Source organism: Mirounga leonina, unplaced genomic scaffold (genome assembly GCF_011800145.1).
Source record: "Mirounga leonina isolate KUSES-001 unplaced genomic scaffold, KU_Mleo_1.0 Mir_151, whole genome shotgun sequence".
Taxonomy (NCBI): domain Eukaryota; kingdom Metazoa; phylum Chordata; class Mammalia; order Carnivora; family Phocidae; genus Mirounga; species Mirounga leonina.
This window is the reverse complement of record NW_023270377.1, coordinates 68,270,161-68,291,288: the sequence shown is the minus strand read 5'-3', so window position 1 is coordinate 68,291,288 and position 21,128 is coordinate 68,270,161. Positions and strand designations below refer to the sequence as shown.

Here is a 21,128-nt window from a genome sequence, read left to right as displayed (position 1 = left end):
AAGGAAGGAAGGAAGGAAGGAAGGAAGGAAGGAAGGAAGGAAGGAAGGAAGGAAGGAAGGACAGTTCTTAGTTGTGTGATAGAAGTTAAAACCACGGGGGTACCTGGGTGGCTCAGTCAGTTAAGCTTCTGCCTTCAGCTCAGTCATGATCCCAGGGTCCTGGGATCGAGCCCTGTGTCAGGCTCCCTGCTCAGTGCACTTCTCCCTCTCCCTCTGCCCCTCCCCCAGCTTGTGCTCTCTCTCTCTCTCTCTCTTTCTCTCTCTCTCTTCCCCTCTCAAATGAATAAATAAAATCTTTAGAAAATTTTTTTTAAAAATTAAAGCCATGGTCACTGGCCTTATGAAGTCCTCCTTGACTCCTCTATATCTTTCACACTCAAATCTGGTCTGTCAATAAATCTTCCTGGCTCTACTTTCAAAATATATCTGGAATTCTACTACTTCTGACTTTCTGAACTGTTATCAACTTGTTCTTACCCATAGCACCTGTTCTGTGCCACCATTATTATTCTATTATTGCAACAGACTCCTACTTGTTCTCTCTGCCATTGCCTATTTCATTCTGTTCTCAATATACAGCTAGAGCTACTCTTCTGCAGGGCCTTCTAATGGCTTCTTATCTCATTCAGAGTAAAAGTCAAAATTCTTATGAAGATCTACAAAATCCTACAGGATGACCTTTCCTCTCAGACCTCATCTTCTGTTACTCTCCCTCTAGCTCACTCCTTCCCTGGATCTGACCTCCTAGCTACTTCTCAAATATGACATGCCTGCTCTCACCTGAGAATTTTTGCACTGGCTTTACCCTCTGCCTGGGGAGCTCTTGTTTCCAGTACCCTGTTTTTTGCTAAAGTGTCTCATTGAGGCCTTCCTTAATCACCCTGTTTAAATCACAGGATCCCCCAGTCATACCCCTATTCCTCTTTCCTGCTTCATTTTTCTGCATAGAACATACCACCCTCCAACAAAATATATACTCACTATATTGTTTATTTTCCATCTCTCCCCTCCCACTAGAATGTAAGCTCCATGAGGGATGGATTTTTGTTGGTTTTATTCACTGCTGTACCTTTAGCATACAAGTAGTTTGATAAATATTCAATGAATGTTCAGAGCTCATGTTTTAGCAGGGAAAATAAGCATTAAGCAACTAATTATATAATTAACAATTAATTATGATAAATAATTATAATTACAGTGAAAACTATCAAGAAAAAGAAGCAGGTGTTAGGAGAGTATTAACAAGATGTCTAATCTTGTTTGAGAGGGGATGAGGGAAGACTTCTCTTAAAAGTCAAATGTATGTTGAAATCAGAATGTTAGCTTAGCTACATAATGAGAAGGGAGAGAAGCTGTTTAAAGTAAGATATTGGGGAAATTGGTGATAGGAAATCAATAGTAAAGAATGTTTTAATTTAAAAATCAAACAAATTATGGTATCTATACCTCTGAGGAGTTTTAAGATAATAGGAAATCAGCTGTCCTGGATGAATTTGGACATTCATTTATCTAAAGCAGGTATAGGATCATGTGATCTCTTGAAGCAATTTTTAAATTAAAAGATCAACTCAAGAAAGATTTCAAGAGAGTTTAGTAAAGTAGCTAAACTCTCGTTGGGATTAAAGACATTTGTAATTCTTAAATGTTCAGATTAGGTCTCATGGCCATATAAAACTCGTTAGAAGAGGATAGATATTCTGGGCTATAAACTCAGTGGCTTGTGGCAGGGAAATCAGTGTTGTCAATATTTAAAAAAATGTATCTTTCCCAAATACAACTAAACCATTAATATATCTTTGGTGTCTTCAATTTATCCTAAGCAAAGACTGTATATTTATCACACCAGTAATCTTTTGTGAAAAGTTCTTGGCTGGAAAGTAAACAAAAAGCCTTTGAAAATAATCATTATCTCTTCTTCAGCAGTTTAGATTGAGTATCAAAGCAGAAACTAAAACAAATGGTCTAAAAGTAGAATAAAACATTTGAAAGCACAATTTCCCTGGAAATTTTGGAATATGTGGCCATTGTAATACATAGCTCAGCATAAAGAATAATTTACTAGCCCCAAGCCTGAAATATTTGTTCCATTTCATATTACATGAAATACAAAAAGTACCAGATATTTATATGATGTTTAGTATAGATCAATTTTTCCAGTTTATCTTTATTTTTACTTTCTTCATTTGTTATGTTAAGTATATTGTTTCTCTGTGTGTTAGTCAGAAGAGATTAGGTTATGCTGCAGGAATAACCACCTAAAATCTCAGTGGTTTAAAACAATGAGGATTTCCTTCTATTATGCTCATTGTCTATCATGAGTTGGCACAGGGGTTCTGCTCATTATAGTCACTCAGGCACCCAGGCCCATAGACACTCCATCTCGACTTGCTTTATCTCAGTCACTATAGCAGACAAAAGACAATGTGTTTAACTTACACACTGATTATCATAACTTACATTTAAAAGTGACTTATGTTACACCTGAATGGGTATATTACAGTCTGCTTGCTACACTGTGTAGATATGATATATGCCCAGAGAATACTATTTATAACTTTATTATTATTTAAAAATTAAAACAAAATAAACCTTTTTAATTGGTTTATATGTTCTGGGGTATAAATATTGCTAAAATTTTTAACATATTCTATAAATATTATCTCTATTTTTAAGCAAGGGCTTCTTTCTGAAAGTTTGATTTACCCACACATAAATAACCTCTGCCAAACTTGGATCCTTAATTCTAGTTTAATGAGCTTCCTTTCTTACTCCTTTCCCTTTCTCTTACTCTTGCCTCCAGAAATTTCAACATTCATTCTAGCATTCTAAGAAAAATATGTATCTGTGTGCATTCATAGAATAAACTAAATTATAATAGTTTAAATTAAAAACTTCTTTAGTTAGAGCTGCCTATTTTTTAAAATTGTGAGATGACTGGGAAATGAAAACACTGAACATGTTAAGTTTTTATAATTGCTTTTTTATCTTTTACTTATTGTTTTTTTCTTTTCCTCCTATAGGTATTTCATGATGTTGCTTACAAAGCTAAAGATCGCAATGACTTGGTATCAGGAATCGATGAATTTTTGGATCAGGTTACTGTTCTCCCTCCTGGAGAATGGGATCCAAGCATTCGTATAGAGCCTCCCAAAAATGTTCCTTCTCAGGTATGTTTTATTTGAAAATACTCTTAAAAATCCCATCATTTTGTTGTCTTTTAAATACATGTACTGAAATGGTATAACTCATTCAAAAGATTCAAAGTGATTTAAATTATAACCTCTGTGATGTTGTGATTTATAATAACAAATATATATTTGGCATTCATTCCATTTTTTGGCACAGAGCTCCTAAGCCCCTTGAAATTTCCTAAGTGAGGAAAGCAACAAAGGTGTCTTTTGTTATGTTAATGAGGTGACTTTTAGAACTCACCACAGGATGGGGGCTGGTGGCTAGTGGAGCCAAGCATGTGACTAGAGGGTTTGGAACTTTCAGTCCCACCCTCTCACCTCCAGTGAGTGGAAGGGGCTAGAGATTGAGTTCAATCCCAGTGGCCAATGGTTTAATCAATCATGCCTCTGTAATGAAGCCTCCATGGAATCCCAAAAGGACAGGGAACTGAGAGCTTCCAAGTGGTGAACACGTGGAGATTGGGGAGAGTAGCATGTCTGGAGAGGGCATGGAAGTTCCTGCCCTTTCCCCATACCTTGCCCTGTGCATCTCTCTACCTGGCTGTGTTCCTGAGTTATATTCTTTTGTAATAAACCAGTAATCTATAAGTAAAATGTTGCCCTGAGTTCTGTGAGCAGCTCTAGCAAATTAATTGAACCAGAGGAGAGGGTCGTGGGAACCTCTGATTTATAGCCACTCAGTCAGAAGCTCAAGTAGCAACCTGGGGAGGGGCGTGGGGCCATCTTGCAGGAATGAACCCTCAACCCTGGAATCTGATGCTATCTCCCATTAACTAGTGTCAGAATTGAGTTGGATTGTAGCATTGCTTGTTGGTTGATATAGCTCTTTGAAATTGGCAAGTATTAAGAAAATTCAACCTCCTGCACAGATACGGGGCTCCCACCACTATGGCTTCTCATGGGGTTATTGGCATTTTCCTCCTCTCTGCTCTTCCCTTCTTCTGTCTGGAGCTCGGCATAGGATCCCTGATCTAGGAATTAAAGATCTAATTTTGCTGGGTGTCCAGATTTTCTTACCACTTGCCCTTCTTACTTTAATTATTTCTGTGACTACCTCATGGCTTAATTCATTTAAATCTTCCCAAGTGTATCTGAAAGAAGAGAAGAATAAGAAAAGGCAAAAACTTGCCAGAAAAAAACACAAAGCACAGGGTGAGAAGGCCAGTAGATACATAGAGAATGTTCTAAGACCTCACCAGGAAATGAAATTGAGAAAACTGGAGGAGTGCTTTTATCAGTTAACAGGTGAAACCTGTTAAGCAATGGTCATAAACTTGTGGGTGATGAAGATTTGGTGCTTGAAAACAAGTCAGACATCTTTTGAAACATCACAAGAGAAGCAGCAGAGACTCAACTTGCCTGAGCCTTTATTTATTTGTTTTGAGAGAGAGTGCATGTGTGGATGAGCAGTGGGTTGGGGCAGAGGGAGAGGGAGAGAGAGAATCTTAAACAGGCTCCATGCTCAGCCCAGAGCCCATTGCAGGACTAGGTCGCACCTTGAGATCAGGACCTGAGCAGAAATCAAGAGTCAGTTGCTTAACTGACTGAGTCACCCAGGCACCCCAACCTGAGCCTTTAACCAAAGTTTCACCATCTGCTGAAGAGCCCACACAGAAGGAGCTTCTTGATCTACCTAAAGAATCTCCTGAAACAGCTGAAAAAGTAGTTATTGCTCTCCAATGTCCAAGTGGGTCCTGAGAAGAAAGTTTGTTTAGTGTTGCAGTTCACAGGTCTTATTTGACTGGATGAAAAAAATCAGGTACCACACATCCCTATATAGCCTTTCTACTTTCTTTCCCAGAAGGCCCCTGGAAGTGGAGGAAGGCTGGTCCCTGCAGGATATAGGAATAACTGTGGATACTATACTCAGTATGAAAGAGAAGGAGCAGAGCAACTAATTAAGAAATGAGAACTACATGTTCTACATAAAATCAGTTATACCATGACCTTATAGAACATTAAAGGATTCACATTAAAGTCATGCAGTACCTCGATTGAGCTCAAGGCAATAAACACTCTAATGTTGATATTTATGGGAACATATGGACATAAAGGATTAGAAAAGGATTGTTCTCTGCATATAATAGTTTTTGGAATGTGCCATCTTATACCAAATGAAAACTAGATAAAAATGTATACAGTAAGGCACTCAATAATTTATATTTTTCCTAGCTGACATCATTTATCACTAAGTTGAAAAACAAAGTCATATGACCTTGTTTTCTGCCTCTTCAGTCCACCTTGCCACACTGAGCATTTCATTACTCAGTCAAACTCTTTAAAGTCTATCAAGTAGAAATGTTTATTCTGCTGTATTTTTCTTTTTTTCTTTTTTTTTTTTTATTTGCGAGAGAGAGAATGAGAGACAGAGAGTATGAGAGGGAGGAGGGTCAGAGGGAGAAGCAGACTCCCTGCTGAGCAGGGAGCCTGATGTGGGACTCCATCCCGGGACTCCAGGATCATGACCTGAGCCGAAGGCAGTAGCTTAACCAACTGAGCCACCCAGGCGCCCTATTCTGCTGTATTTCTACAAATTAAACTTCAAAGACATTTCAAAGCTTTCTACTGCTTTAAAGTTTTTTTTGATATCCCATAAAGGGTTAGTATCCAAAATATGTAAAGAACTTATAAAACTCAATACCCCAAACCCAATAATCCAATTAAAAATGGGCAGAAGACATGACCAGACATTTCTCCAAAGAAGACATCCAGATGGCCAACAGACACATGAAAAGATGCTCAACATAACTCACCATCAGGAAAATGCAAATCAGAACCACAATGAGTTATCACCTCACACCTGTCAGAATGGCTAAAATCAAAAACAAGAAATAACAGGTGTTGGCAAGGATGTGGGGAAAAATGACCCTCTTGCACTGTTGGTGGGAATGCAAACTGGTGCAGCCACTATGGAAAACAGTATGGAGATTTCTCAAAAAGTTAAGTAGAACCATCCTTTGGTCCAGTAGACACACTATTGGGTATTTATCTGAAGAATACAAGAACACTAATTCAAAGGGATACATGCACCCCTGTGTTTATAGCAGCATTATTTAAATAGCCAAGATATGGAAGCAGTCCAAGTTGTCCATCGACTGATGAATGGATAAAGAAGTGGTGTATGTATATATATATATTACTCAGCCGTAAAAAAGAATGACATCTTGCCATTTGCAACAACATAGATGGAGCTACAGAGTATAATGCTAGGCAAAATAAGTCAGTCAGAGAAAGATAAATACCATTCGATTTGACTAATTTGTGGAATTTAAGAAACAAAACAAATGAGTAAAGGGGAAAAAAAAGGAGCGAGACGAAGAAACAGACTCTTAACTGTAGAGAAGAAGCTGATGGTTACTAGAGGTGAGGTGGGTGGAAGGATAGGTAAAATACATGATGGGGATTAAGGAATGTACTTGTCATGATAAGCACCAGGTGATTAAAATAAAAACTTTAAAAAAAGGTAAAAAAAAAGTTCTTTTTGATACGTATGTATTGTTTCCCTAATTAATGTTAAGATTTATTTAATTTTACCTTGCACTAAATTGGAACGTTTACAAGTTCCAGGTGGATCAATATTTTTAAAAATAAAATAATGACAACATTAAAAAAAAAAGAAAATTCAGTGGCTGGCTTAATCATATTATATAGAAAATTCCCCATTACTGCTAATCATATTTATGATCGGGAATAACTTTTATTTATTTATTTATTTTTAAAAGATTTTATTATTTATTTGAGACAGAATGAGAGAGAGAGAGCACATGAGAGGGGGGAGGGTCAGAGGGAAGAGCAGACTCCCTGCCAAGCAGGGAGCCTGATGCGGGACTCGATCCCGGGACTCCAGGATCATGACCTGAGCTGAAGGCAGTCGCTTAACCGACAGAGCCACCCAGGCGCCCCGGGAATAACTTTTAAATTATAATCTTATGTATTGACTTTGTGTGGACATATGGTACAAAAATTATAAAAATTTTGCCTATAAAAATCCAGTGTGCATTTCACTCATTATATAATCCAGAAAGGTAAAAATAAAGACTGTTGCTATTATTTGGGGTCACATTTATTAATTGCAGGCCTGACTTTGTTGAGATTGGTGGCCAAATGTTTGTTAAGCCCACTCATATTGCCACCTCTGTTCCTACTGAATATCCCTCCTGACACCCTCCCAGTTGTCATCTAGTCAGCCTTGTCTTGGGTTCTTGTCCCTGTGGAGTACAACCCATCAGACTCTACTGCCCTAGTTGACTCAGCCCTGGACATAGAAGTTTTCCTGGTTAGCCAGAGGTGGGCAGATGAACAAGTGTACCACTCAGCCATGAGTATTTAAAAAGGTCAGCTTAATCTCACTATCAATTTAAGAACTATGTACTGATGTCTTATTTCTATATTTTCATTCTGAAGTCATTTCATAATTATTAAAGATTATTTGATTTCCTTTTCTCAACAGTGACAATTTTCTGATTCTATACCTACAGCCACATAATTTCAGTTGATTTCAAACTACTAAAATAAAAGAAGTTGCTTAAAGAGTAACTTTTAGGTCATGATTGACTTATTTTTGTACTTGTAAACATCTTTGCACTTACAATATTAGAAAAGGCAATATAATGCTTCTTGAAGTAATAAGAAAGAAACTCTTTAACTGATGTTATTTGGAAAAATTCTGTGAAAATATTAATACATTGAGAGTGAGACTTTAAAAGTCACTTGTTAACACTATTTAGTTTTTTAAACATTAAATCTGAAGTCAAGCATTTTTTAAAACATCTTGCCTTTGAGGAATGATATTTTTGAAGCAAGTTGAGGCCTGGGAACTCTATTTTTAAAATTATTTTTATGGGACTCTTTAAAATCAGGATTAATTATTGGGTTCTGAGTATTAAGAGGCAGTAGTAGAAAGAACATTGAATTAGGAATCAAGGCATTTGGGTTCTGCTATGCTTCTTTACAACATTAGTATTTTTTAAATGTATGTTGTAATTGAATAACAGATACTATGAACTATGGTTTCTTTCATTAAATGAAGCAAGATAAATTAAAAGATATTAAATACTCTGACTTCATACTCATTCAAATACTATTTTCCCCCCATGGGATAATTTCCATGGTTTTTATGGTCTTTTGAAATGCGTGAATCACAGGTTTTTGTTTTTGTTTTTTTGTGAGAGAGAGCACACACAAGAGCGAGGGCGGGGGCAGAGGGAGAGGGAGATGCAGAGCTTGATCTCACAACCCTCAGATCATGACCTGAGCCAAAATCAAGAGTCAGGTGCTTAACTGATTGAGGGACCCAGGTACCCCATAAATCACAGATCTTTAAGCACTTTTTCCTCTCAGTTAAGAGAAGAATAACTAGTCACCTCAAAGGATAACCTTGAAAATATTCATTAGAACTTTATGTCGGGCATTATAATCACTCCCTTGTGTATACCCCAAACTTCTTTGCTTTTCTCTCATACCTTTTACTTGCTTGTTGAAAACACAACCTTGTGTGAATCCAACTCTTTAATCTGTACCTGCATTGATACAGCTGAGCGTAGCTGAAGGAAAACATAACTACACTGACTGATCTCATTAATTCATGACCACATACTTCAAGTGGGCCCTTAATGTTGCAAGTTCATCATACTATACTCCCCTAGGCCAATAATTCTCTCTAGATGACTATTTCAGACCCGTTTTCTCTCCTCAAATCTTCAGCACATCCTTCCTGACCCTCACTTTCAGATTTGACTTGCTTCCCACTTCACGGAGAAATTTGAAATGATCAAAGAGAACTTCCATAGACTTCCACTACCATGCCTATCTGTCTACCAGCATCTGCACCCACATAATCTGCCTTCCCATATATTACTATTGACGAATTATCCAAAGTTAGCATTCTACCTTTGCACTAGATCCCATCTCTTCAAACCTATTCAAAGACATTATGCCACCAATTCTCCTCTTTCTCTCCTATATCATCAATTCTTTTGTTCTGTATTACATCATTTTTACTAGCATGCAACCTTAATTTGCAAATCTTAAAAAAAAAAAAAAAGAACTCTTTTTACTGCTACCTCTATCAGCTACTCACCCATTCCTTTTTTTTTTTTTTTCCCCTCTGCAACCAAATAGCACAGGAGTTCTCTGTACTACCTGCTCCAGTTCCTCTCCTCCAAGTCTCTCTTAAACTTTCTCCAATAAGGCTTTTGTCCCCATCACTTCACTAAAATTACTTACATGAAGGTCACCAAAAATCTCCACAATGCTCAATCCCATAGTCAACTCTCAGTCTGAATTTCATTTAGCCTGTCAGTGAACAGCATTTGACAGAATTGATGATTTCCCTTTCCCTGATATACTCTCTTTGCTTAACTCCCAAAACACCACATTCTTGATTTTCCTCCTAGCTCACTGGTCACTCCTTCTCAGACTCCTATGCCAGTTTCTTCTTTCTTTATTTTGAAATGATGCAGGCTCAGTCTGTAGTCATCTTCTCTTCTCTACCTACACTCATTCTCCTGATAATATCATCCAATCTTATAGCTTTAAATCCTCTCCCAAATTTATTGTTTACTTTGAACTTGAGAGTTATTTATCCAAATGCCTGTCCCATGTCTTCACTTGGTTGTCTTCTAGATATCTAAACCTTGACATGTCCAAAGTTTGAACTGAATTGTAGATTGTCTCATTTCTGTTCCTGTATGCATCTTTGCATTTATGTTAGAAAAGGCAATATGATGCTTCCTGAAGTGTACAAGAAACTGATCTTTTTAAAAAGTCTCTTCTATCTGCACCCTCTTTTTTGTTAGGTCCTAATTCCAATCTTACTGTTGATCAAGCCCAAATTACTAAGTTTTAATTTATTCTTAGATTTCCATTCTGCCAGGAAATACTCTTGGTTTCGCCTTTAATATTTATCTAGAATTACACCACTTCTCATTGATGTCACTGCCACCATCCTCGTTCAAGCTACCGTCATTTTTCTCCTGGATTATTTTTATTAGAAATATTACTATTTCTAAAAATAGTTTTTTAACTGGTCTCCTTGTTTGTGTCCTTGGCCCCTGTGTTCTCAACACAGCAGCCAGAGTGACTCCAAATGAGATCATGCTACTCCTTTCCTCAAAACCCTACAACACTAACTCATTTCACTGAGAACAAAAGCCAAATACTTACAACGGTTTACTAAACCTACTCTGGCCTCCCTGTACCTCTTCAAAGTAAACTACCACTTTCTGCCTTGCTCGCTCCTCTCCAACCATTTGGCTTCTTTGTTCCTTGTTCTTCAGACCCTACAGCCATACTCCTGCCTTGACACTGTCCCATTGGCTCTTCTTTCCTGTCTGGATATCCCCCAGTTATTCTCACGGCTTAGTCCCTTGACTCCCTCAGATTTTTCTCAAATGACACTTTTCTCACTGATCTATCTGATGGTTCTGTTTATAATTGCCACTCTTTCCTCCCTGCCTACCCAGCCCACACCTCAGACCATGCCTTACTCTACTATAAATTTTTATTTTTACGTAGTTTTAATCTTTCTAACATACCATAAAATTAATTTACTTATGTGTTTATTTTTTTATTGTTGGCATTCCCCATTAGAATGTGAGCTCCACAGACCTGATTTGTCCACTGGTGTATTAGTGGCGGGGCCAAGAACCTGACACAAATCGGCTCTCAATAAGTATTTGTTGATTGACTAAATAAATTGTATAATTTGAGTAGTCAAATATATATTCACTCATCGATTTGTTTTAAAATATCAAAATACCTGTGTTTCTGAACAAAAAATATTTCCTATATTTTCCTCAGAATATTCGTCAGTACTGTTCATACATCTCTTTTCACACACCTTTCCCTCTTACTATGAGATGAACACTCCTTGATGAAACAGGTGCTTTAGAATGGCTAATATCTTTCATGGTTTATCATTCACCTTATCTAAGTATAGCTTTTTCCATCGTAAGACCCTGAGTTAACATAGCCAGTGAGGGATAATGACCCAGAAGACCAAATAATACCACTTGCTTTCTGAGATTTGTGGAAGCTAAGAAGTGTTTCCTGGGTGACTGTTGGGTATTGAAGGTACTGAGGCCACTCTTAAAGCCCTTTACAATGGATAATAATTATTTATATGTAAAGGCAGTTCCTCCATCAGTTGACAGACATCCTCTCTTTTATCTTTGAACTTTAGTTCAATGTACCTATTCATATACCTGGAAAACTGTAAAAACGTTAAACAATGAACTTTTCTATATTTTGTGCATTTCAAAGCCTATTTTTCTCATGTTTCAAACCTGTGCCATTTTACCTAAACATCCCATTGTACATAAGAACATTTGATAATGATTACGCTATTTTGGAACGGCAGTCAAGTAAAAATTTTAATTGCACCACTTTAAGAATTTTTATGATCCTTTTAAGTCCTTTTGAACATGCTGGCATACTCTAAGATAACGGATAGGTAGGATTTTCTAATTTTTAAAAATATCTGTCACTGACAAAAGTGGGTGGAATAGACTTGTGAATAAAACAGCACTTACATAAGCCTCAGCTAATTTTTCAATGGCTCAACTGAAGTCTCCTTTTGTAATAATCCTTTGAATCTCTGTGAGTCAGAAAAAACCATATTGTAAATCATTCCATGGGTAGGAAGATATCAGCCAGAATAAAAGAGGGAACTACCCTCAAAAATAGCTAATGGTAATAGTTTAAGTTTATTGAACAGTTGAACTATACCAGGCACATAACGCCACCATACCTAGTACCTCCTCACTCCAACCTACCCAGCCCTCGTCTCTCTGTCCCCTTCCTTTCCTTCCTTTGTCTTCATAGCTCTATCTCTACTTGACGTTAGAGATTTGTTGTTTGTCTCCAGTAAGAATGCTTTTTCTTGCTCATCTTTGCCTCTCTAGCATCCATAACAATGCATGGCACACAAGGCACCCAATAAAGATTAGTTGAAAGAATGAACAAATGTCCATCACGTCATTTAATTTTCTCAATCCCACTGACAGATGTTATTACTACTAGTAAATGGAGGAGGGAACTGAAGCTTTAGGAGGCTTAGATAACTTGCTAGAAGTCATGCAGCAAATAAGTAACAGAGCCTGGGTTCTTAGCCACTCTGCATATTGCCTCAAGGGAAAAAAATCTGTTTTTGTTATTTACAACTAGCACCTGAAATTAAAAAACAAAAACAAAAAACTTCCTGCAGGAGAAGAGGAAGATTCCTGCTGTACCGAATGGAACAGCAGCTCATGGGGAAGCAGAGCCCCACGGAGGACATAGTGGACCCGAACTCCAGCGAACTGGAAGGTTAGTGAAAAGCACTTGTATGGGACTTCAAAGACCAAATGAGACACCGTTCTTTGTGTCAGGAATTGCTGTTTTGAGATGTAATTTTTTTTTAGACTTTGAGTACTTAGTGAATACTGATTTATTTGAATACCTATTTATTTGTTTGAATACCTAGTACCTGAATACCTATTTAATGCCGATTAATTTGATTTCCCAGTATTTGCTAATGATTTTTGTTACTATTAAAGTGGATACATCATTCCATTTTATCTTACCTAGTCTTTCATTTTGCTGTGCATAAAATGCATTCACAGATTCTTAGAATGAATAAGAAAACTGTCAGTTGCCCCTTCTAAAAGAGCCCGTTGAAAGCTTCAAGTTCAATATGGAAATAAAAATAAATACCAAGAACTCAGTCTTATAGACCCTGTCTCATTACATGCAAGTAGGATGTATATAATAGTATTTTTTATTTTTATGGTTGTAATTTGAAAGAGCTATATGATTTATTTTTCTAATCACACATCTTTGAAGAGATGAAAGCTTCAATTTATTTCTTAAAATGGTTCTTTATCGTTTTTTGACAGCTTGTCTCTCTCCAAGCAATGTGTGAGCAGAAAATCAGAAAGCCTTGGGAGGGTCTGTCTTCAGGGAATATGTGCGCACACAGCCTCCATTATAATTGAAGGCAATGGCAAAGGCTTTGCAGGATTGGTACTCCCCTCCTCTCAAGGCCATTTCCGGACTGCTTTCACTGTGTCCTCTAAGCCGACTTTCCGGTTTCTGACAACTCTGTGCATTTTAATTCTTCTCTGTTCTTTCCCTTTATCTATGTTTTGTCTCTGAGGAAATGTCCTTGAACGTCTTCCTCGGGCTCCATACATTATTTGAGATGATTCAAACAATTTTTTCCTTTTCCCTTTACTGGAAGCGTGGTTACTCCTTCTGTTTGCTTTCGTATTTTCAAATGCTGTCTTTTTATTTTGGGTGGTTCTTTTTTTTCTCTCTCTTTCTCTCTCTCTCTCTCAGGTATAACATGCCACATAGCTTAGATTTTTTTCGAAGTTCACTTTTCCTTACTGCTTCCTAAATCCTCCCAGGTCACCAATATCCGGTATCTTCGCTTCTCCAGAGTTCTTCCACAGATTCTGTTGCTGACATGACTTGAAGTATCCATTACTCATCTGCTCTCCTGGAGTTGCTGGTGTACATCTGGGCTGCCCTTGCACTGTTCTCTGCAATGACCTCCCACTTCCGGATTTAGATTTTTGCTGCTAAAAGCACGTTCATTACACAGTAATATAATAGCTATTTAGACTAATGTATGCCCTAATAAGTAATTAATTAGAAAACAATGGTCTAGTAGGAAGTACTATCAAACCTATAAATATTAACCACTAAGTAACAGTTCATAACCACCTCAAAATATTTTGGGGATTAGGTGGGGTATAAATTATAAATGAATGAATAAATAGTAGATTAAATCTATTTTGAATTGTGACTTTGATAAGTTAACACATCATTCAGAAATGATCCTCCCCAAATAAAACCTATGCATATGTTTAACAAACACAGGTATGGGAAACTAAGGTGATCTCTGTGTGTGTGAGTTTCACGGGTTCACTGTAAGCTTCTTTGGATTTAAATGTCCTTTTTTCAGTTAGAATTTCATCCCACTCAGTTTCTGCTACTGCCTATCTTTCTGATGGAAGCAATCACTAGAAAAACGTAGTGATTCTATCACTTACATAATAGTAAGATAGTTACTAATGTTACTATTGTGTCTATGTCAGTCAGATCAGGGCAATTAAAAATGATAGTCAAAATTTTCAGTTATCCTGACGATATACATTTTTCAAGGCAAACCAGAATTTGTTTCTCAAGAGAACAATAATTTTTGAGGTGATTTTTAGATTGCCAGTGAATGTATCTATCTAGAAAATAAGTAACAAAACTTAATATTTTTGCATAATCCAAATATAATCAGCATACTGGCAGTATATTGGAACATAATGTGTTTTTTTAACCTTCCCGTAGGAACTTAATCATGGTCTTATTCATTTTAATATGACATCTTTATTCCATGGAGCACAAAGAGCTCTTAGTAGCCAAATGTTAAATCCACATATTATTATTAAATGTTCAAAGAATGAGAATACTTGTTCATTAATACTCTCGTTCCTAGTCGATTGAAAACATTTTGGTCCTTAAATTTTAGGGAGCATTTCACAATTTAATGCTATTTGCCCCTCCCCTTTCAAGTGCTTCAATGTGGTTTTTGGATACATTTAGAATAAGTGAATTTATACCAAGGAAGGTCACCATTGTCTTGTGAATGATAGATGTTGGGATATGTCTAGATAAAAGTGGATCAAAATTACATTTTTCTAGGTTGGTTATTTTTATTAATTTTTTAAAAAGATTTTTAAATTTATTTATTGAGAGAGAGAGAGAATGATAGCATGAGAGGGGGGAGGGTCAGGGGGAGAAGCAGACTCCCTGCTGAGCAGGGAGCCCGATGCGGGACTCGATCCTGGGACTCCAGGATCATGACCTGAGCTGAAGGCAGACACTTAACTGACTAAGCCACCCAGGCGCCCTCTAGGTTGGTTATTTTAAGGTCCCCTTCCTAATTTCCTAAAAATGGCAACAATCATGGAAGCAATCTGTCTTTACTAGGTATTCCTGTTGTCCATAAGGCCATTTAGATGCCTGGAAACAATACATGGTGAGGAATATTTTGGCAGAGAAAGTAGGTAACTGGAGCCGTGGTTAAACACTCCATCTTCTCTCCAGGGTAATGCTCACTATTGGAGAATACGAAAGCCAGTTTACCTTCCTAACCTTCACTTTCTGCCATGCTAAATGAAATGTAAACAATTGGGAAATACTGCCAGTGATTGAGGGTAGTAGACCCGAGTTTAGGAGGAATTGATGGATACAGAAATGGCACGGAGATTAGAGTAATCCTTAAATCTCATTACTTGAATTTTGTTGGAGGAACTGCTCTGAACCTTGTTTAAGAGAACCTGGGGTTTTTTGGTTGCTGGCCCAATATCTGGTTAGGACTTGAAGTAACATAGTGGTGCAAAGCCATCTCTGTAGATCACAATAATACAATGTAGCAGGTTAAAATGGGTCTCATCTCTGCTGATGGAAAACGTATACTGTGACCTGGCAACAGAGTAAATGAGGGTTTTGATTTGTGTGGGTTTTTTTTTATATTTGGATTTCACTCTTGTGTTTCTCCCCCCTGTCTTAGGATTTTTGGGGGACTTATTTTAGATATCAAAAGAAAAGCTCCATACTTCTGGAGTGACTTCAGAGATGCTTTCAGCCTGCAGTGCTTAGCATCTTTTCTGTTTCTCTACTGCGCGTGTATGTCTCCTGTTATCACGTTTGGAGGACTGCTGGGAGAAGCAACTGAAGGTCGTATAGTATGTATTATGCTTTCCTTGGATTTTTAAAGCTCAATCAGTGTTTAAGATTCATAGTTAGATAAGTGTCCATAAGCTTTTGGATTCCGTCATGAGGAGAGATTTGATGTGTGGTCTTACTGGTACACTTCATATGAGTTTCCTGGATGGCAGGTAGAACTGGTACTCTGGGAGTAGAATACCTCAGAAGTTAGCTCTCAGTCTCACACAAGGTTCTGGTCTCATTCCTGACCCCCAATCCTTGGCTAGCTTTTTGCTCTGGTTCTCACCTCACAAGGAGCGCATTTCCTATTTATACAGGCTATGCTTCTGTCCTGACACTTACCACGAATACATGTAAATTGTTAGTAGGAAAAAAAAAACAAGATAAGGAATGTGGAGAGGACATATCCCCACTGAGTACCACTCATATTCTGCTGACTGCTTGTCCCTTTTCTTTTTTTTAATCTTTTTTTTTAACATTTTATTTATTTGACAGAGAGAGACAGATAGTTACAGAGATAGCGAGAAAGAGCACAAGCAGGGGGAGAGGCAAAGGGAGAAGGAGAAGCAGGTTCCCCGTGGGGCAGGGAACCGGACGTGGGGCTCGATCCCAGGACCCTGGGATCATGACCTGAGCCGAAGGCAGACGCTTAACGACTGAGCCACCCAGGGACCCCTGCTTGTCCCTTTTCTTATCCTCCTACCCCACATCCTGCCCAAGGTCGCTAGGCTTTTCAGAGCAAAGGAGAAAGAATATACTCATGTATTTTAAATATTTTCTCCCTAGTTATAATGGTTGCCTGTACAGCTTAGATAATGGACTTATTTATATCTCCACACAGAGTGCAATCGAATCTCTCTTTGGAGCATCTATGACTGGGATAGCCTATTCTCTCTTTGGTGGACAGCCTCTTACCATATTAGGCAGTACGGGACCAGTTTTGGTGTTTGAAAAAATTTTGTTTAAATTTTGCAAGTAAGTGTCAAATACTTTTGGCCCTTAGCCCCTTTCTATTTCTCCACTGTATTTATACTTCTCCCAGCATCACATTCGGAGTCTGCTGGGAGAGGTAGAAGTGGCTGATTAGATTCAGTTTGCCATTTTTGTCTCTCCATGGAAATAAAGGAAAAATAAAAGATTTGTGTAATATGTTAAGTAAAATTTCTAAAAAATGATACTCTGTTTTAAACACTGAGAAACCCCTTTCAGTTTTGTCCCCTTAAGATGTTCCCTTTAGACAGTCTTGAATTTAGATATTCATGGGATGTGAAGCTTGTTTACTTTCACTTCCTGAATTAGACTTATTTCCATCTATTTAAAATGGTGGCAAGCTGTTAAATGACCTTATTCCCACTGTTCTTTTCCTCCTTCTAGAGAATATGGGCTGTCATACCTATCTTTAAGAGCTAGTATTGGACTTTGGACCGCAACTCTGTGTATCATACTCGTGGCCACCGATGCAAGTTCCCTCGTCTGCTATATCACCCGGTTTACTGAAGAAGCTTTTGCTTCTCTTATTTGCATCATTTTCATTTATGAGGCCCTGGAGAAGTTGTTTGAACTCAGTGAAGCATATCCAATCAACATGCATAATGATTTGGAACTGCTGACACAATACTCGTAAGTAATATTTCTCCTGTTGGCTGTGGGTTTTTCTCTTTACAAAATTGCTATTGTTTTAAGAAATATGAGAAACACCCTGCATATAAAGTGACTTAAATTGATTCACGATCTAAATCCCTGAACAGACTCTCAGAGTTGAACAGGATTTTAAAAGTCCTTTCGTTAGCTACTTATCTGACATTTGATTTCTCATTATACAAACACAAACAAAACTCACTGAATTTAAATGTAATTTTGCTTTCAGTACTTACAACTTTTATGATGGAGGTACTCAGGCTTTGCCTGTTGAAGGTGATATCACCGTTTAGGATTAAAGATGGGACTATACCTACTGCACTTTCTAGTTTTAGTACGCCAGCCGTTTGAAATTTCTCTAATGCTGTGTTTGCAGAGTGTATGTGGACATTACGTTGCGCCTTTCTTTGATTTAATTTTAGGATTTTTTTGTTGCATTTATATATACACATTTTTGTACAACAAATATTTGAAGCAATATGTTCTTTACAAGGCAGTTAACTACCAACGTTCTTCTTATAAACTGCTTAGATATAGCTTCAAATCCTTTGAAGGTTTATTTATTACCTTTATTTACTAGTGGAAGACATTGGAACTGTTGAAATTAGGCCAAAATACTATATTGTTAGAATTTTGTTAAGAATGATGTAATAATACAGTGTTGAAAATAGCATGATTTTTAGTACCTTAAATTTTTCCTGGTCATCAGAGATATCTTTAACAGTATACCTCTGTTTCAGACAAGAAAAACCAGAGTGGAAATATAAAATAACTTTCCCAAAAGGCAAATAGTTAGGGTGTTGTGAACAGGACTCAGAAGTGGATGAAGGAGGTGTCAAGGACACTCAGGAAGCAGGCAAATCAGAAGAATGATCAGCTTGATCAGAATGAGGGATAGCCCTTTCATTTCTCTTTAAAGAGCAGTGTCACCTAATTTGGATATCCTTGCTAAGATATATATTTATCCGCTTGGATTTTTCAAACTTATTACATGCCAAGCACTATGCTAGAGGTATAAATAATATTCTGTTCTGAGTGAGCTTCCAGTTTAGTAGGGAATGTAGACAAACAGACAACACAATGAAGTAAGTGCTGTGTTAAGAGATTGATACAGAATGCAATGGTACCACACCAGAACACCCTACCCAGATTTTGAGTTCATAGAGGACTTCCTGGAGGAAGTGACATAGAAGACCAAAATAGCAGTAGGAGTTAGGAAGGTGCTGAGGAATAGGGTGGGAGAGAGAGAGGTCCAGATGGAAGGAAAGGCACAGGTCTGGATGTAAGAAATGCATTAAAACTTTGTAATATTTGTCAAAAGTCATAGAGATAGTGGTAAAACACGAAATTAGATTCAGGTTTTAGGATTTTGATGCAATTTTTAGTTCACTGGTGAATACAAATAAACTCTCCAAGAGAAACAACATAGAACAAGTAAATCAGGTAAAAGCAGAACTATTCTGTTAGAAGTGGTGGGAGGCACCACCTGTCCACCCTTCCAGTTGTTCCTGAACCCTCAGTGGCCACTTCTAAGGTACTTCCGACTGAGGAATACCATTTAATATCTCTCCGGGTTTAAAAAGGAAAAAGATCAGAGAAGCGAAGACTGTGCCCTGGATAATGGTCATAGCTTGAAGGTAGAAGACAAAATAAGAGAGAAGGATCAGAAAAACAAAAACAAAAACCTGGATAATGTCAGGTTGTCAAAGACAAGGGATGAGGCTGTGCCAAGAGACTGTTAGAGGACAGTGGTAGAGATCAAACCGAACGAGGGAGAGAGATCATGATTAACTTAAGAAACAGCATCGGGTAGGGAGGGGAGGTAGAACTACAAGCTAGCTTGCAAAAGATGAAGAAGGGAGTAGGCGGTAACGACGTGGAGAAAGTATGCACAGACCCTTTTGGTGTCAAAGAAACTGAAAAACAGTGTCTGCTGGAGAGGGCAGTGAGATCCCGCGAATGGTCATTTGTGACAGAAAAAAGGTATCTGTGTTTGGAAATGAGGACACAGAGGCAGAGGAAAGAGAGAGATTTGAGATGATGGTGAGAGAGTAGATAAATGTGGGATTGCAACCTCCCCAAAAGTGGTGAGATCAAGGGCGCCTGGGTGGCTCAGTTGGTTAAGCGACTGCCTTTGGCTCAGGTCATGATCCTGGAGTCCTGGGATCGAGTTCCGCATCGGGCTCCCTGCTCGGCAGGGAGCCTGCTTCTGCCTCTGACCCTCCCCCCTCTCATGTGCTCTCTCTCTCTCATTCTCTCTGTCTCAAATAAATAAATAAATAAATAAATAAATAAATAAATAAAAGTGGTGAGATCAAGACAAATTGTGGGGTTCAGTAAGACAAACGCTCAGAGGATAATTGGAGAGCAAAAATAGCTTTGTTTGTCCATGATTCCTGCTTTTCAGGGCAATCAGGAGGAGAGTTGCATGGGTCTTGACTCTCTCAATGTTTCCATCTCCACTTTTCTAAGAACAGATCCCCACAAGTTTAAGTTCAAGTTATGCTTTATCACAGTGTACGCATCCAAAAATGGATCATTTGAAGGCTGAGCAGGAATGTGTGCTAATCACTGTGTTCCATTGCCCAAGTGCTCTTCTCAACCACAATTAGGAAAGACTGGTTCACTCTGCTGGGTGCTGAGGTTTTAGTATCATTTGGTGCTGAAATGGGTGTAAGAGAAACAGGGAGGTTGACAGTCTCCCTGGGAAATGTGCTGATCAGATATCTGTACTGTACCATCCTCACTTTAATTTTCACGCTGTGATTCCCAGGCTCCCAATACCACTCACATTGTGCTCATGAATCTGATCAGTAGTGCCATTACCTGGTCTTCGGAGAAGCAAAGCTAATATTTTGCTATGCATATAACACATATATTGATCAATGTACGTTTAGTCATGTGCATTTAAAAAAGTAAGTAAAATATTGCTAACGAAAATGTCTAATGCATTGTATAACCTCACACATGTGCTTGAAAGCATTTTCTGTTTCATGGATTCCATATAACACTTTTGGTGGTTTTCTTGTTCTTGCCACTGTGACCCTTTCACACTCATCAGTTTGTAAGTGCCATTATACTCATGCTCACCTAAAATTTTCTACTGATGTTGCTGGCCTCATGCTTTCACAGTTTTTATGAGAAAAATTCTTAGAAAATGTCATAGCTAGGATGCAATATATCTGAGACTGCAATCTTTGCAAAATTAATATGCCCATGCTTTCACATATCTTTGTTTAGGTGTAAGATATTGAAAAAGGCATCATATTTAGGATCTGTGTTTCAGATATTCTTTATACTTGGGCCTCCTATATTCAGATTTTCTTAAATTCATAGTTTTACCAACCAAATAACAAAATGTCTTTGATTTTTTTTAAAAAGACTTTCCTAGTTTCTCTGGCATCCTAACCTTATAATGTGGTAATGTGTAGACCTTATATTTGAAGCAATAAGCTTTCTTTTCATTGTGCCAAGTGCAAGTGTCAAGATAATCAATTTAGTTTCAAGAATATATACATTACACCAGATGATCAAGCTGAATATGTCAAGTTAGCAATAAGTAATGAGTTTGTGGGAATAACTTTTTCTAGG

The 21,128-nt window shown here is 37.8% G+C and overlaps 1 protein-coding gene and 1 pseudogene across 3 annotated transcripts in view; both read left to right on the top strand.

Annotated features, from left to right (window-relative positions):
* The window catches only part of SLC4A10 (solute carrier family 4 member 10), a 223,040-nt gene that overhangs the window by 133,164 nt on the left and 68,748 nt on the right, over positions 1-21,128 (top strand). For all 3 annotated transcript variants that reach the window (XM_035007903.1, XM_035007904.1, XM_035007905.1), the window contains 5 exons: positions 3,021-3,167; positions 12,397-12,497; positions 15,742-15,916; positions 16,741-16,874; positions 17,274-17,519. In XM_035007903.1, coding sequence (XP_034863794.1) covers positions 3,021-3,167; positions 12,397-12,497; positions 15,742-15,916; positions 16,741-16,874; positions 17,274-17,519 — 803 coding nt within the window. The remainder of the gene's footprint in view (positions 1-3,020; positions 3,168-12,396; positions 12,498-15,741; positions 15,917-16,740; positions 16,875-17,273; positions 17,520-21,128) is intronic.
* LOC118012402 lies at positions 4,080-5,089 on the top strand (annotated as a pseudogene).